The 15961-nt window shown below is 37.4% G+C and overlaps 2 protein-coding genes across 4 annotated transcripts; one reads left to right on the top strand and one right to left on the bottom strand.

Moving 5' to 3' along the window:
• Positions 1 to 5016: 5016 nt before the first annotated feature.
• On the top strand, positions 5017 to 11763 carry B160 (protein). 3 transcript variants are annotated; one of them, XM_059581582.2, is made up of 13 exons: positions 5017 to 5870; positions 5954 to 6099; positions 6856 to 6958; positions 7051 to 7183; positions 7274 to 7337; positions 7436 to 8177; positions 8405 to 8734; positions 9515 to 10057; positions 10132 to 10204; positions 10283 to 10368; positions 10888 to 11007; positions 11098 to 11165; positions 11434 to 11763. In XM_059581582.2, exons 1-13 carry the CDS (start codon positions 5169 to 5171, stop codon positions 11435 to 11437), a joined length of 3114 nt encoding a protein of 1037 aa, XP_059437565.2. In that variant the 5' UTR covers positions 5017 to 5168; the 3' UTR covers positions 11438 to 11763. The 3 variants fall into 3 exon arrangements, with proteins under 3 accessions (XP_059437565.2, XP_059437564.2, XP_059437563.2); XM_059581581.2 differs by having other exon boundaries at positions 11413 to 11763; XM_059581580.2 differs by lacking the exon at positions 11434 to 11763 and having other exon boundaries at positions 5025 to 5870; positions 11098 to 11389.
• A 2844-nt stretch (positions 11764 to 14607) lies between these two features.
• LOC132172702 (protein MOTHER of FT and TFL1-like) lies at positions 14608 to 15530 on the bottom strand. Its single transcript, XM_059584254.1, has 4 exons — positions 15291 to 15530; positions 15144 to 15205; positions 15024 to 15064; positions 14608 to 14934 (listed from the first exon to the last, which is right to left on the bottom strand). The coding sequence occupies exons 1-4, from the start codon at positions 15492 to 15494 to the stop codon at positions 14708 to 14710; spliced, it is 534 nt and encodes a 177-aa protein (XP_059440237.1). The 5' UTR covers positions 15495 to 15530; the 3' UTR covers positions 14608 to 14707.
• Between the last annotated feature and the right edge of the window lie 431 nt (positions 15531 to 15961).

The raw sequence follows: 15961 nt of genomic DNA, 5'->3' as shown, positions 1-15961 counted from the left end.
AAAGTAAAGAACTATAGTGTCGGCAAAAACTGTAGCAGAACTGTAGTGTCGGCAAACAAATGAGTAATTGTAGCAATAATGATTGAATTGTGCCATAATGATAGGCAAATGTCTTCAGGAATAGAAATGGTACCCTGGTGGGCAAATGTAACTGTGCCACTATGAAGGGCAAATGAACGGTGTTAGAATATATATATATATATATATATATTCTGTGTTAGAGATATAATACACAACAAAATAAATTATTTGGCACCTCTTATATACCGAATGCAAAATCTGATGTAGTTGTTATACATACTTTGTTCTTGAATCTAGAGTATTTTCTTCTCTCAACAGTAGAGTATACTGCTAGAGCAATATATACTCACATTTTCAGAAAACCAGACAGAGATCTTTTGTTGCCATTTTTGCCAAAAAAACAAAAAACATTCTCGCACAACATTTCGAATATCTACAATGATCTCATTTTCACACTTACATGCAAAACTAATTTGCACATTGTAATTATGAGTGGAGACACGTTCGTTCAAAGCCCAACGCATGTGGAGTACTAATGCCAAGCATTATTCCCTAACAAACATGTAGGGAAGCGACAATGGGCGCCTATATATATTTTCTACAAGACGTCTTTAATCTTTCCTCCGAAGGGTAATAACTGTTACATTTACAGTACTTTAACTGTCAACATGGATTGAAATTAACTAGCATGCCTTCTTCTCTTCTTTCTCATGCAAATCCTTCTTTCCATGATAGACAGATACTTTTCATGCACGTAATCCTTTCTTAAAAACGCCATTTACAGAATATGCTTGAGAGTTTTTGAAGTAATCTCTCTGGCCATCTTCATTATCCGTGTATCAAATTCCTGTCTCTTTTTGTATGAAAATTTTCAGAATCTCCCTTGCTTTTCCCCTACTCAAACATAAATAATAGGAACTTAATTACGTGAAGCAACAGCTCCTTGTGATCGTTAGAATTATGGACATGTTTTGTTTCAGAATTATAAAATCACCTTTTCCTGCAACATATTGCTGGATTCTGAATTCCTTATTCTGGTTTTTGACTTCCCATCATCTTCAACGGGTAGCAAAGAGATATATACTACAGAAATTATGTTAGCCATCACCAATATTTTGAGATGCCAAAGGGTAATGCAAAGCCCAGCTCGCCTGCTTCTTAGCAATAAATTGCATAAGGAAGCGATTCCTGTGGTATGGAAGAAACCTGGAATTGGGTGGACTAAATTGAACTTCGATGGATCTTCAAAAGGTATAGCAGGAAAGGCTAGCATTGGAGGGGTGTTTAGAAATCATAAGGCAGAATTCTTACTGGGTTATGCTGAATCTATAGGAAGAGCCAATAGCACCATTGCAGAAGTGTCTGCACTCCATAGAGGCCTTGAGTTGGTGCGGGAAAATGGTTGGAATGATGTATGGCTTGAAGGAGATGCCAAGACAGTGATTGATGTTATTGTAAAAAGGAGACAGGTTAAATGTGCAGAAGTGCAAAGGCATGTTAGTGATATAAATTTGATTATACTAGAGCTTGACAATTGCATTGTAAGTCATGTATATAGGGAAGGCAATAGAGCCGCTGATAAATTTGCTCAAATTGGGCATCATATGGAGAAGCCTAGAGTCTGGTGGCACAATCCTCCTGATGAAGTTTTAGACATTGTGCATGAAGATGCACAGGGAAAGATTGTTCTTCGTAGAAGATAAGCAGATTTATAGGCATTTTTTTATTTTATTTTATTTGTTAGTGTATGTATTGCTAGGGCGATAATATTCTTTACTTTTTATGTGGAAGATGATGAACACTTCCAGGCATCTTTCAACATAATTATCTTGTGCATATATATGCAGATCTGGATATTGAAAATGTATAAAGTTTAAGAAGTTCTTGAAATTAATACAATTATACAAAGCGTATTTCTCATACAGGTTATCAAAGTTATGGCACATATGTAAGTTATGACTTATGGTAATTGAAATTCGCCCAACCGTGGCTTTTGATCTTCAGCTTTCAGCAAGATTTGGACTCTAACTTAAGAATCAACTTGGCAAATTAACTTAAACTTACAACCAAACTAGTTTTGACAATAATTTGGTAGTAATTAAGACGTGTAGCTAAAGGAAATAAGGGTCTCTTTGGACTTTCTGTAAAGTAAAAGTGAGTTTAGATCATGCCCTTTTCATATAATTTTGCTTTAAACGTTTTCCAAAAAGTACTTGATTACATTTTGGGGCTTCAATGGATTGCAAGGTTTTTGTTTCTGTAAAATAAAAAACAAAAAGCATCCCGTGTCTAAAAAAAATTACAAAGAACAAAACCAGTGCCATTAACGCAAGGCAAGAGATCAAGAGATCTCTCACTATCTATAGGTTTCTTCTCGTTCCCTCTCTATATGTAAAGGTTACCACTCTTTCTATTTTGACTTTGCTTTTGTAATGAGCAATGCTACTTTTCACATTCATTTCATATCAGTTAACATAACGCGTTTTTAGAATGATTTTTTATGTCAATTACTTAAAAAAATAAAAAGAAAGTTACTTAAAACACATCGTATTATAGGATGCGTAATGAGAGTAAAAAATAACATTATTCTTTTGTAATCTATGACATGTTAACTCTTATATATACTATTGAGGAAGAAACCGGATCAACTGAGGGTGACAAGTAAAGATTACATAATAAGGTATAATTGAAAATTATGCATTTAATTGTAGGGATCCACCCACCAATCAAAGGGTCCCCTTCTAAGCAACTGTCACATGAAACTGTCAACGCCGAAATCAATGTGGGAGGTAAAGACTTGAGGATGGAGAAGACTAGCTAGCTAGGCAAATTGACAGGAAAAAAAAAAAAGAAAAAGAAAAGGAATAAAATATTTTGGTATACCAGAAAAGAAAGAGATGGTTGGACTTTGGAGGGTTTGGGAAGAAAGGTAGTACAAGATATATATATTTTCCAGTACAATTAACAAGTACAAATCTCATCTCAATAAAGCATTTTAATATATTTTCGTCCAGCAGCCTTTATGGACAGCATCACAAGCTCTGAATCTGGCAAAAGTAAAATGGTAGTACAAATCGAGACAACTCCGTGTACTATAAACACGATCTACCGGCTTATTTACATATATATATTGGGCCAAGATGCTTGGATCCAATGCAATTGGAGCCTGGAGGAAGTATGGGAGACTCCCAGATTGAGAAACATCATTGAGTGCAGCGTTGATGAAAGGTCCTGTCAATCCTAGTGTCGTTTATGGGACAGCTTCGTTAGCGCTGCACCCAATCATGTTTCTATATGGGACATTGCCACCGGAGAACAGAACGTAACAAGACAGGTTCTTTCTAGATCTGTTTCTTTCACTAATTGTTTGGTTTTTGATGCCCCATTACTTGTTTGGGAAGAACAAATCTTGAAGAATTAAGTTGTTGATTGGCTTCCTTGTAGCATTTTCAATATCCCATTTTGCAGGAAATAGACACAAACAAGCAAGTTTTCAAGAATGTCTATTCATTTCTCAGAAGATGATGAATTGGTCATGAACCAAGAAGTCTGGAGCTACAAAATTGTCCTCATTCGAACACGACGTGGCATCATATATACCATTAAATGCAACAAAATAAAATCTCATCTATGAGATGAGAATCTTATTCCCCTAAATTAAGGAACGGGTGTTTGACCATATTGAATTTATCATGAGAAATAAATGATATTTACAATGCTATATGAGTTGATTGAGCTTCTCGAGAAACAGATTTGCTAAAACACAGTACAATCCTTTCTATTTATTGCTCTGCTCACTGTCACTTTGTTTTGTGTCAAAGCAGTAATTTCATATTATCAAAATATACTACAATTAATGATTTTTTTTTCTTTTAAATAAATGGAATTGGAAGAAATCTATAGCATTTCACTCATAAACATATATAATATCATAACTTTAATTTGCAATAAATTATTAAGCAGCAGTAATATTCAATTGAGATTGACACAAAACTTTGAACCCAATGCAGCACATCTCATTCAAAGCCAACCCTATTATCGACAGCCGCATGCAACTCATGGGCCTTTTATCTAGATAACTTTCGTGTCAAGTAGAAAAATGTTCAAACAACAGGTCCAACATTAAACTGTACACCTTAAAAATGTCAGTTTACGTGTAATGTCAGTTGGACAAACAAGAAAACAAATTGTTAAAAGGTCAACTGATAAGGGATCTCACAGAAGAACTACTATTCATGGACTGCTGCATTGCAGCCAACTAGCCAAGCCCTTTACTATGTTCACAGGCCTGCAAAAGTAATCTACTAAATTGAGTAAATTTTATAACAATACAGCCCAACATCACAATTAATTTGGCTACGCTCAAACGAGCAGCAAACCCTTAACCCTTAAGATCGTAACAACCCGATACAACAAATCTCGGGTAGGGTAGCATGCACCCATTGACGAATAATTTTCTTTCACCATGCACAATACATGGAAATGACAAGCTTTCAGAACACTAAAGTTGGACAGTACTTCTAATGGCTTTGGCAAGAAATATGCAGCAAAATCCTCTTCCTCTTATTGGAAATTCTGCACAAATAACTTTAGTACAATAATGCAGATAAACAGTGAGCAATGTGAAGAAGAATTGTCAAAAAAAATTTAGTGCATACGCCATTTGCTTTCATTCCCCACATGAAAATGAACCGAAAGGGGACCATCAAATATAAACAATAATGAAGAAAAATTTGCCGTATAATTGCTGTGATTACAAGTCACCAATGAAATTTGATAGAATTGTCTGCACACAAAGGTGTGCTTTCATTCAAGAGACCAATCCAATTGCTGTCAGAATTAAAAATCTGCTACAAAATCGAACAGTCACTGATTCTTGGCAATTATCTTGATCCCACTTGTGACCAAATCGAAGAGTTCGAGACCTAATTGGACTCTCCCTTTCCCTTTAATTACGGAATATGCCATCTACTTACTCCCAATAAATACTCTCTGAAGAAACAGAGGAAAAGGGGGAAAATAAAGGAAAAAAGAAAAACCCTTTTTCTTTGTCTAAACATCACAGCCACGTCTCGGGTCTCACTCTCAGCAAATTTTCTGGGGAAAATTCAATTTTCCGGGAAATTAAGGGAAGGGGAATTTTCGCAATGGAGGCAGAGGAGGCTCTGCCGGACCATCTACGGTGCAGCCGTACGGACGGTCGGCAATGGCGGTGCAAGCGGAGAGTCATGGACGACATGAAGCTTTGCGAGATTCACTATCTCCAGGGCCGTCACCGGCAGTTCAAGGAGAAGGTCCCGGAATCGCTGAAACTCCAGAGGAAGCCGAGCAAGAAAGCGCTGAACAAAGAGGCGGAGCTCGAAATTAGGGCACAGAAAGCAGGTACGAAGAAGAATCTGTTGTCGAAGCCGATGAAGCGGAAGAAATCGACGAGGTTTTCCACGGAAGCGGTGGACGATGCATTGCGGAAGATGAAGCTGAAGAAAGGGAATTTACAGTTGGAGCTGATCAGAATGGTGCTCACGAGAGACTTGGAGAAGAAGAAGAAGGAGACAAAAAAGAAGACGAGCGATTCGGCTTCGGCAGCGAAGAAGAAGAAAAGGAAGACCAGGAACGATGAGATGGATATGGAGGAAGAGGAGGAGGAGGAGAATAGTGAAGAAGAGGAGTTGACGAGACAGTTGCCTAATGGTGTGATGGCGATATCACCGGCACAGTCACCTTCACCACGGAATTTCGGCAATGTAGGTGCTAATTGCCATGTGAAAGTCGGGGTAGATGCAGGCATGGTTAGGCGGCGGCGTTTTCGGTCAAAGAACATCGAGCCACTACCAATTGGCACAATGCAGGTGCTAAATGCGGTTCTGTGTGTTTTGACGCTTTATTGAACGATTGATTTGTTTCTGTTTGATTTATTGCTTGTGTGATATAGCTTGTGCCGTGCGGGCGGAATGTGACTAAATTGAGGAGGGGAAGGAGGAAGAGATGCCATTGGTGTCAAAGAAGTGGTTCTTTGAGTCTTATCAAGTGTTCAAGTTGTCAGAAAGAGTTTTTCTGCTCGGATTGTGTCAAAGAACGGTTTGTTCGATTCACTCTTTTTTAATGTTGAATTTCTTGCTACATTGCTGTCTCCTTCCGTCAATATGATTGTGTGTTGAATAATGTGCATGTTTATTGAATACCTTTTCAGAAGCAAGTCAATTTTGCTAGTGTATGTTGAAAACGAAAGTTTAATAAGTAGTGCAGTGTTGAGATCAGAATTGAGAAGCATGTTCTAATGATAAGGCATAAAGAATTTATGCTAGCCACTAGAGTAATACATCATCCTATCACTCACTGAAAAAAACAGTCTCCTATTTCCTTATCCACTGGTATATGTCACAGTTCTAACAAACATGGTTTTGTGAGATAATTTTGTTTCCTATAGATGAAACTTCTCTTTTATTTCTTTTCCCTATGAAGCTTGAAACGATTTTCTCATAACATTGTTTCTCAAGGAAAGTCATGATGCATTTTCGCTTGTGAATGCAGCATGAGACATCAGCCTATACCAACTCATAAGCCGAGAGGAAGAACTTTTTAGAACAGCCCCCTATTCAAAACTAAGCTAAGAGGAGTGAATATCTAAAAATCTGTTGTACAGAACATAATAACCTAGACTAATAACAAAATGGAGTGGCAATTTCATTTACCATCCATGCACCGGAGTTCCTCCTGTGCTTTCTTTCAAACTACTATAGTTCTTCGTTGATACAAGAGTGAAACATCTTTCTGCTCCTTAGCTCCATTATCTAAACTTATTTTTAGAGTATTGAACCTTTTGATTTCACTTAGGTATTTTGATACGCAAGAAGTTAAGATGGACTGTCCAGTCTGTCGTGGAACTTGCACCTGTAAGGACTGTTCGGCTAATCAATCTAAAGACAGTGAAAGTAAGGTCTGACATCAAAGTTGAATGATATTTCTATTAAGCACGCTTGACATAATATTGAATCTGATGCTTCAATTTATGCATGTGCCTTGTTTCAGGATTCTTTGGGCGAGAACAATAAAGTTGAAAAAATATTACGTTTCCATTATATGATCTGTATGCTTCTTCCTGTATTAAAGAGAATAAACCAAGACCAAAGTGTGGAACTTGAAACAGAGGCAATAACAAAAGGTAGTGGTGATGATTCTCCTCTTATTGTTGGTTTGTGCATCACCCTGTGGTTTATAGTGGGCGAGTTTTTGATGTCTCTCTGTGTAACAGGGAAGAAACCATCTGAAGTTCACATCAAGCAGGCTGAATTTGGTTGCAATGAGAAACATTGCTGGTATGTTATGTTCTGCTTGTAACTTTTGGTGACATTAATAATATTTAATTAATTGTCTTTTGTTGCCTGTCTTTTGCATGACATGACTCTTGGCACAGCAATAACTGCAGAACTTCAATTGTGGATCTCCATAGAAGCTGTCCACATTGTTCATATATTCTTTGCTTAAGTTGCTGTCGGGATTTTTGTCCAGGGAGCTTCCCTGGAAGTACTGACACATCTATCTCAAAGTACTCAAATAGGAGGAAACCTTGTAAATCTGGTGACAAGCAACGTTTACAAAAGAAGTTGCCTAAGAAAAATTCTGGCACATACCTTGCCTCACCTGCATCACTATCTGACTGGAAAGCTTGTAATGATATTGGCAGGATATATTGTCCACCCTCGGAATTTGGCGGGTGTGGTGATAGTCTCCTTGATTTGAGATGTGTTTTTCCCTTGAGTTGGATTAAAGAGTTGGAAGTAAGTGCAGAAGAAATAGTTTGCAGCTATGAGTTTCCAGAAGTTTTTGATACATCTTCATGCTGCTCACTATGCCTTGACCTGGATCATAAAGCTGATGGAATTGAGCATTTGCAAGAAGCGGCCATAAGAGAAGATTCAAATGATAACTATTTGTATTACCCCAAACTTTGGGACGTTCATGGTGATAAGCTTGAACACTTTCAGAAGCATTGGGGTAAAGGCCATCCTGTAGTAGTTCGAAGTGTGCTTCAGACTACACCAAATTTGAGTTGGGATCCAGTAGTCATGTTCTGCACTTATCTTGAGAGGAGCATTGCAAGATATGAGAATAAAAAGGATTTACTTGAAGCTACCAATTGCTTGGATTGGTGTGAGGTTGGTCTATTTCCACTATAACATGTGCCAAGTTACCATGTGATATGCTTTCTTGCATTTATTTTAATGTTATAGGTTCATAACAGTCATTTTCTGTTCACTCTTGTTCAAAGTGTTGTTTTGAATTACTTTAATATTATAGTATCATATCACAGTCCATTTCTCTTAACTCTTATCCACGGTTTTTGTAATCTTATGCTTTGCGTATCCTGATTCTACTATGTCAGGTAGAAATTGGTATCAGGCAGTATTTTATGGGTTCTCTGAATGGGCGGACACAAACAAATACGTGTAATGAGATGTTTAAATTGAAGGGTTGGCTGTCTTCCCAATTGTTCCAAGAACAGTTTCCGGCTCATTATGCTGAACTAATCCACTCTCTACCACTTCAAGAATACATGAATCCCAGGTCTGGTCTTCTAAATTTAGCTGCAAAGTTGCCAGAGGAAATCCCGAAGCCTGACCTAGGTCCTTGTGTCTATATATCATACGGCTGTAAGGATGAACTTGTATGGGCTGATTCTGTGACAAAACTATGTTATGACTCCTATGATGTGGTATGCCTAGTTCTTTCTCCCATTTCAATTTGAATATCTCTTAAAGTTCGTATTCAAGCACTTTGTTTTTTGTCAAAAACATCCTATTACCTATTTGAAAAAAGAAATGCTTTGTTATAACTAAATCAACACTTACGACCCTTCCCCCAAAAGAAAAAAGTAATTTTTTGATAATCACATTTTGGTGATATCAGGTAGAATGATGCAATTTAGCAAATATATGAATGTGTGGTATGTAGATGGTGATCAAAGTATTTTAGTTCAAAATTCTCATCCTTTTGAGAAAAAGCATCATCTAAAACATGCATGCTCCTTGTTATGAACTCCCTTATTCCTTCTGTATGCTCCCCGCGATATGTATATGCAACCATGCCCAATGCGTTATGTAATCAAGCCATGAAGTGTTCAGTGATGGCATTATCATTATCCTAAAGGACATGTAATCAATTGTTCAAGAATCCCTAAATTTTTTATTCATGTGTAATCCCTAAAGTTCTTAGAAGGGTACTCATTAAAACCCACTTAGCCAATCCTTCATAAAAGCATCCAAATTTCTGTTAGTATGTGTTCTTTTGAAACAAAGGCATCAAACTCTTTAGCAATCGGCTGGTGTTATTCTAGAATGGAAGCATCTTCATCTCTTGTCCCTTCAATTTTTATTCAGCACCCTTTTAGCACACCTTCTGAATATATGCATTGATGGTCATTCTTTCATCTATTATGGTATATAGAGATAGGCCAACGTGTGAGTGATCTGTGCCATTTACTTGTTTATCCCAGGTGAATATTTTGGCACATACAACAGATGCCCCTATCTCTACAGAACAGCTTACAAAAATAAGAAAGTTACTGAAAAAGCACAAGGCTCAATGCCAAAGTAGTGAGTCTTCCAAGATTACTACTGATCAAACAGCAGCAAATAAAGTAAATGGAAAATCATCATTAAATGGTGAAAACAATGAAGATGCAGGATTGCGGAATGTGACAAGAGAAGAAATGCACATACGCAAGAGAGTTGCTAGAATATCTTGCTATTCTGCTGCAAGGAGTCCTAAAAATAGTAACATGTCCCATGATGGGAGATATGATTCTGATTCTGAAGCCTCTTTACCTTGCCATGGACCTGTACCGAGCTCCCATGCATCAGATCATAGAAATTCTGTGGATCACATTCAAAGCTCCAATTCTCATGCAAAGAGAGTACTCTCTGAGTCCTCTGGTGCCCAATGGGATGTCTTTCGTAGACAAGATGTTCCAAAGCTTATAGAGTATCTCCAGAGGCATTCTATTGAGTTCAGCCATATGTATGGCTTTCATAATCATGTAAGTCCAGTAAAAGAAAAAATATTCTATTAGCAGATCAGAGTTGATGCTCATTCACTTGTGCTCTTTTGCAGGTGGTTCATCCAATTCTTGATCAGTGTGTCTTTCTTGACACGACCCATAAAATGAGACTTAAGGAGGAGTTTGGTAAGTATTATTTCCTTGGTTTCATCATTTCTTTCAATGAAGAATAACTGAATAAACCACCTCTCTCACTACTATCAGAAATTGAACCATGGACTTTTGAGCAACGTGTTGGGGAAGCTGTCATCATTCCTGCTGGATGTCCATACCAGATAAGGAATCCTAAGGTTAGATATTCTACAATTTTGAAATCTACTATTTACAATTATCTTTTGAATTGTGATCATTCTTTAGGGTTTGAATAACTAGAAACCTTCTTACTAAGCATAAATCACCATTTTTATGCATATAATTGACAAACTTGTGTGTGATATTACATCAGTTTTTAATATTGAGGAAAACGTCAGGATGATTTTAGCACTCCTTTTCCTTTTTCTTTATTTTTTCGGCTACAAAAATATGAAATCTTCTCTGTATGCTTATTTTGTTATTTCATTTTTAACAGGAACCTGCTAAAATGAAGAAACATTATTAATAGTCTCACATTTGAGTAAATATCTGATTGATAAATGATGTCTGTTTATTCTGATTTCGATTCTCGACTTTTAGGCCTTTGGCATATTGTGATAACTGATTAGTTGATCTGAAACTTGAATATTTTTCAGTTTCTTGGTTGAATTTAGAAAGAGAGATTATTTATGATGCCCCACCATAATCTCGTATATTACATTTATTTTCATCTGCAGTCTTGCGTCCATGTGGTATTGGACTTTGTCTCCCCTGAAAATGTTGCTGAGTGCATCCAGTTGAGTGATGAAGTCCGGCTGCTTCCGGATGACCATAAAGCAAAAGTAGACAAGCTAGAGGTAGACTTCCTTAGAATCTAAATTACTCATACATTTCCCTTTATCTCGATCAATGATAGAAAAATGGCCTTAACTTTGTTCTGAAAACAGGTGAAGAAAATGGCCCTTCATAGTATTAGTGCTGCTATCAAAGAAATCCGTGAGCTTACATGCACCACGTAAGTGCCTCTACTATTATGCCTCCTCTGCTTCTATGTTCATCTCCACGGCATCCATTTGTATCAATTGGTTGATTTTGCCTCGAGCGCATCAAAATTAGCAAGATTTGTCAAAATAAAATAAAAATATGGAGTATCCACTTCATGTTTGTAAATGTGGTATTCTTTGAATTTTAGGTGCCTTTTTGAAATTTGTAATTACCATTTACTGGTTTGCGTTACAATTGTGATGTGTTGTTTGTCGTAGATAATATGGAAAACATAACAGGTAGAGAGAGAGCTTCATATTTGCTTGAGGTTGAAGCTGCCGGAGGTCTAGCATATCCATAATTTCTCTTCTAGTAAAAACCCTTAATAAAATCGTGGGATGGGTTCAAATCTGGAAGAGGGGTTAAATAACATAGAGCCAGAAGAATCTCTTTGAAGATAAACTTAGATGTGGTTCTCCATGGGTGGACAGACAAAAACCCCTCCAGGCAACCCTACTGTTGAAGAGAAGCAGAGGCTGTCCTCCTGGTGATCATACAAGTTTTAGCGCTTAACATAATAAGGATAATTGTGGAAGGCAACTTCTTGATTCTTATTTGAGAAAAATGCAATACCAGTTCATCTAATTATTATACTCCATAGAGTTAATTGCAAATGGATGAAAACACAAACTGATTTTGCATTTTTTTTTTTTCTTTTCTTCGTTATATACGCCATCCTAGACTCGCAACATGGTTAAGTAGGCAAATTGATCCCATCATCAAGAATGTCTTACAATGCATGCATACGGGTATGTCTAGGAGCAGAAGCTTATACAACTAAAACGTCATCAGTTGTATTGGACGGCGAGAAACCCAGTATGCCTGGGAAGCAACTCGATCAATGGGAGACTTGGTTAGTTGAGGAATCCACTCTTGCATCTTTGGATGGAGCAAGAGATGGCAACACCGCTCTTGCATGCCTAGAATATTGACCTTTAAAGCAACTCCAACACAATCAATAAAAAAAGTCATGACCTTTTTTACGTGCTTAATAGAATTATATATATGTGTGTATGTTTAATTCTAATATATATATATATGAAGTGTTTTTCACATGCTATTAAAAAATTACTTGTTTCTTACATGTTAAACACATGGCAATTTTTTCAATTCGGAGGAAATGCCCAATATTAAATGCTAATCCTTCAACGAGTTTACTCACAAGTTGAACTTCGTTCTAAGATATGAATCCATGCTTTAAAACATTCAATTCGAGAAAGTTTTACCTGTTTCGACCGGGTGGTCTGAAATTTAGTAGGTTGGACCTGAGTATTACCCGATAAAGCCCATCCTAATCTGTTATATTTGGAACCCGATGGGCTGTTTATGGCAAATTATTGAGACCTATTATCCTTTCCGTCTCCACTACTACTGTGTTGTGCTGAATGGTGTTCAAATAAAAGAGTACTAGAGAACTACAAGTCAATTAGGAGATAAGATGTACTACAAAGAAAACCAATTGTGTACAAAACTATAATTTTTTTTTTTTTTTTTTTTTTTTTAAGCAAAGACAAACAAAAGGGAAGGGTTACATATGGGATCTTTCCCACTATTAATTCTAATCGAAGATAAGATGAAAAAGGAATTGGAAATGCTATCAAACACAAGGTTGGTAGCGGCCCACTTGGCGAGATGGTGCGCACAAAAGTTTGCACTTCTAAAAACTTTTGTAGCATTTCAAACTTGAAAATGCTGAAGTTTCAATTGAATGTCGGTAATAATTGTAGCAATGGTCCATTCGGTGAAGAGATTCTGATTGTTAATAGTTAAGATGGAAACCAAAGAATCACCCTCACTCAACAAATTGTTGCAGCGTTGTAAGATAGCAAGATCAATCCCTATAAGAGCAGCCATGGATTCTCCCTTATTCACGTCAGTGTAAAGCAATTTTTTGGTGAATGCTGAGATGATATCACCCAAAGAGTTGCTTAGGACAGCAGCAGTGACTAAAAAATAAGCATTAGTAGCAACATCAAAGTTAATCTTCATAGAACCTGTAGGAGAAGGAAGCCAATTAGATTGACCAAATGAAGAAGCTTTCCAAGGTTGGAGATGCGTCCAGATGACATTAGAGATGGACTTCAAAGTGTTGGAGACAACCGGGGTGTACAAAACTATAATTGGATGGTTGTATACTTGTCTTACAACTACAAGTCATAGAGAGTCATTTAAGGCTGGGCTTGGACCCACATGCAACTATTAGGCAAGTGGACTTTAACTGGGTTGTGAGCAGGATCTGTTGGACTCGTTCAAGCAAATTCAGTCTCACTTTAAGCCCAGCCCAATGCTTCACCAATCTTATTAGCAGTATTTTCAAACCACCAATGAATTAAGCAATGGGCTTTGTTTAGGATCGAAGGGTTTGATCGGTTTCAAACTACAAATAATTACGGTTAACTTATATAATCTTATATCCATGTCTTAATACAACCCAAATCTAACACGTAAATACAAATAATTATCCCTATTGCAAGGTTGCCAATCAAACATGACTCAAATCTTACACACAAACACAAATAACCACCGCTGTTGCAAGGTTGCCGATCACTTGTTTTCTTTTTTCAATCAATTCCTCACGTTTTATGTTAGTAATTTTTTTTTTTTTTTTTTTGACATGTCTACACAAGAGGAGGGGGGGGGGATTCGAACTAATGACATCCACTTCATGAGGCATAGTTCATAGTCGATTGAGCTACCTTTTTGGAACGTTTTATGTTAGTAATTGGTAGCTACGAAAGAGCCCATTGCTTCAAGTTCTAGGCGAATCCAGGGTTGCTAACTTCATGGGGCTCAGCCTCAGCCCAGCCCAAAATTTAGACCCGATCTAGTTTGGTTCCGCCAGTTTAGGCCACAGCCGAAGGTTGGACACCAACTCCATTTGATGAGCTTTGGAATTCAGCCCAACTACGCAATTAATATAAAGAATAATGCTTGAGCATTAGTGCAGGAACCAGGAAGTTTCAACATGTTCGAGATTGCATTTGGCAGCTATGATTTATTATATTAAAAGTGTGATTTTAAGACTAAATTATAAATAATATACTGTTTACAAATATGTTTTCAAAAAATTTGGATGCGCCTTGTTTTTTAAACATAATTTTAAAGGTTAAATTGTAATTTTAAAGACTAAATTATAATTTTATAAATTCCTTAAATGCGTTTTTAAAATCATATTTCAAAACGTGCACTTTTAAATAACACTTTAAAATTGCAAACACAACCGACAAAAGATTACTAAAACTTATGCTCATTTTAGCCTCAGATAATTCAATTGTTAATTTGCTACCACCATAAGAACTCAGAACATAATGAATTAGAAAAGACAAAAATACCTCTCCACTATAATTAATTGGATAATATCTCGTTCAAATGAAATAGAGAGGATTTAGGTTCGAACATAATAGCCTATTTTATAGTAATCCAACCCAAAAATTAGAACTCAATACGAATAAGAAACTTACACAAACCAAACCAGAATGATCAAACAACAACATGAAACACCGAACAGAATGATCAGCGTTTTTTAGTAGCGGGTTCCTTCTGTGAATTAAAATACACCGCCGCAACCGGAGGGCCAAGCTCGTACTGAGCAGCAAACTCTCGGGTGCTAAAATTCCCACGCCCGTCTGGAGCTCGACACCCCACCATCATTGCAGCATGCTTCTGCTTTAACAGCACAAATATGTACCGATGAATTCCTGTCGGTGGCCGAGGCCCCATGTACGCTACCAACTCTTTCCCTACAATCCAAAACATAACAATATGATCATATTACACGTGTGACGTATCTTTCCCTACAATCCAAAACCTAGTGGGGTACTGAGCAAACCTTTGGTGGCATCTGACCCTTCTGGGATATCTACAACGATCCTGAATGAATTAAGCAACATTTAAATTATATCCTTGCAATATTTAGCTCTATTAAAGAAAGGGTTCAAAGAAAAATCACCAATGGAGCCACTCTCTCAATGTTGGTTCACTTGGGCTAGGAGCATCAGGATCGACCATAACCTATTATTAAACATTAATCATTATAGATTTCATATGTATATAACATGCAAAAGTGAAGAAACTAGAAGAAAGAAAGGCTACGTACAAGAGTATAGAAGGTGGTTGAGACTCGAGGACCAAGAATTTGGACGCTGGGCCTATCGACGGCGGCAGAGGGCTTGATTTCGCAGCCATTAGCGACCTGTCTGGACGCGTAATGGACTGTAAAATTGGCAGCCGGAGTGAACATGTCGAGAACATCTCCGATCACTTTCTCGACCACCAGTGGCTCTATGGACGACCGAGCCATGAACGCAGGCTGTAGACCGTGGGGAGCGAGCTGGTGTGTGTCTTTGACTCTTTGCTCAGGATTATTCGAGTCAATCCAAGCGTTTCGAAATTGAATGTGGGAGCGTGACACGTAGCAAGAGTTCCTGATGAATGGGGGCACCAATCACCAATGTTTGCCCACAATCATAGTGCCAAAGAGACACGTGTTTGTATTGCCAATGACCGTCGGTTGTGGATGTCTTCATCTGGTGGACTTTTTGACGTTGATGTGCAACATCGACGCCGGAATCGTAAATGGACCGAAATGACCTTATTAATTATGTTCAGATTAATGGGGGGCATGTGTTGAAAACTGTAATGCCAATTATTTTCTTGCTTTTTACAAGGCCAGATAATGTAAGAAAAAACACGATTTCAGAATTAATATATTTCTATTGATTTCATCACGACTTCGAAAGCTCTAAAGGGAAGAAGAAAAATAAACAA

The sequence above is a fragment of the Corylus avellana genome, chromosome 1 (genome assembly GCF_965113065.1).
Source record: "Corylus avellana chromosome 1, dhCorAvel1.hap1.2, whole genome shotgun sequence".
In the NCBI taxonomy this organism is placed as follows: domain Eukaryota; kingdom Viridiplantae; phylum Streptophyta; class Magnoliopsida; order Fagales; family Betulaceae; genus Corylus; species Corylus avellana.
Note: the sequence above shows the minus strand (reverse complement) of the source record. Positions and strands in the feature narration are given on the sequence as shown.

Excerpts from the sequence above, each read along its gene's own strand:
- B160 (XM_059581582.2), top strand. The coding sequence starts at position 5,169 with ATGGAGGCAGAGGAGGCTCTGCCGGACCATCTACGGTGCAGCCGTACG. Across the intron at positions 10,205-10,282 it reads GAGACTTAAGGAGGAGTTTG|AAATTGAACCATGGACTTTT; the intron begins GTAAGTATTATT and ends CACTACTATCAG. Across the intron at positions 11,008-11,097 it reads CAAAAGTAGACAAGCTAGAG|GTGAAGAAAATGGCCCTTCA; the intron begins GTAGACTTCCTT and ends TTCTGAAAACAG.
- LOC132172702 (XM_059584254.1), bottom strand. The coding sequence starts at position 15,494 with ATGGCTCGGTCGTCCATAGAGCCACTGGTGGTCGAGAAAGTGATCGGA. Across the intron at positions 15,065-15,143 it reads TTGAGAGAGTGGCTCCATTG|GATCGTTGTAGATATCCCAG; the intron begins GTGATTTTTCTT and ends TAATTCATTCAG. Across the intron at positions 14,935-15,023 it reads AGGGTCAGATGCCACCAAAG|GGAAAGAGTTGGTAGCGTAC; the intron begins GTTTGCTCAGTA and ends TTTGGATTGTAG.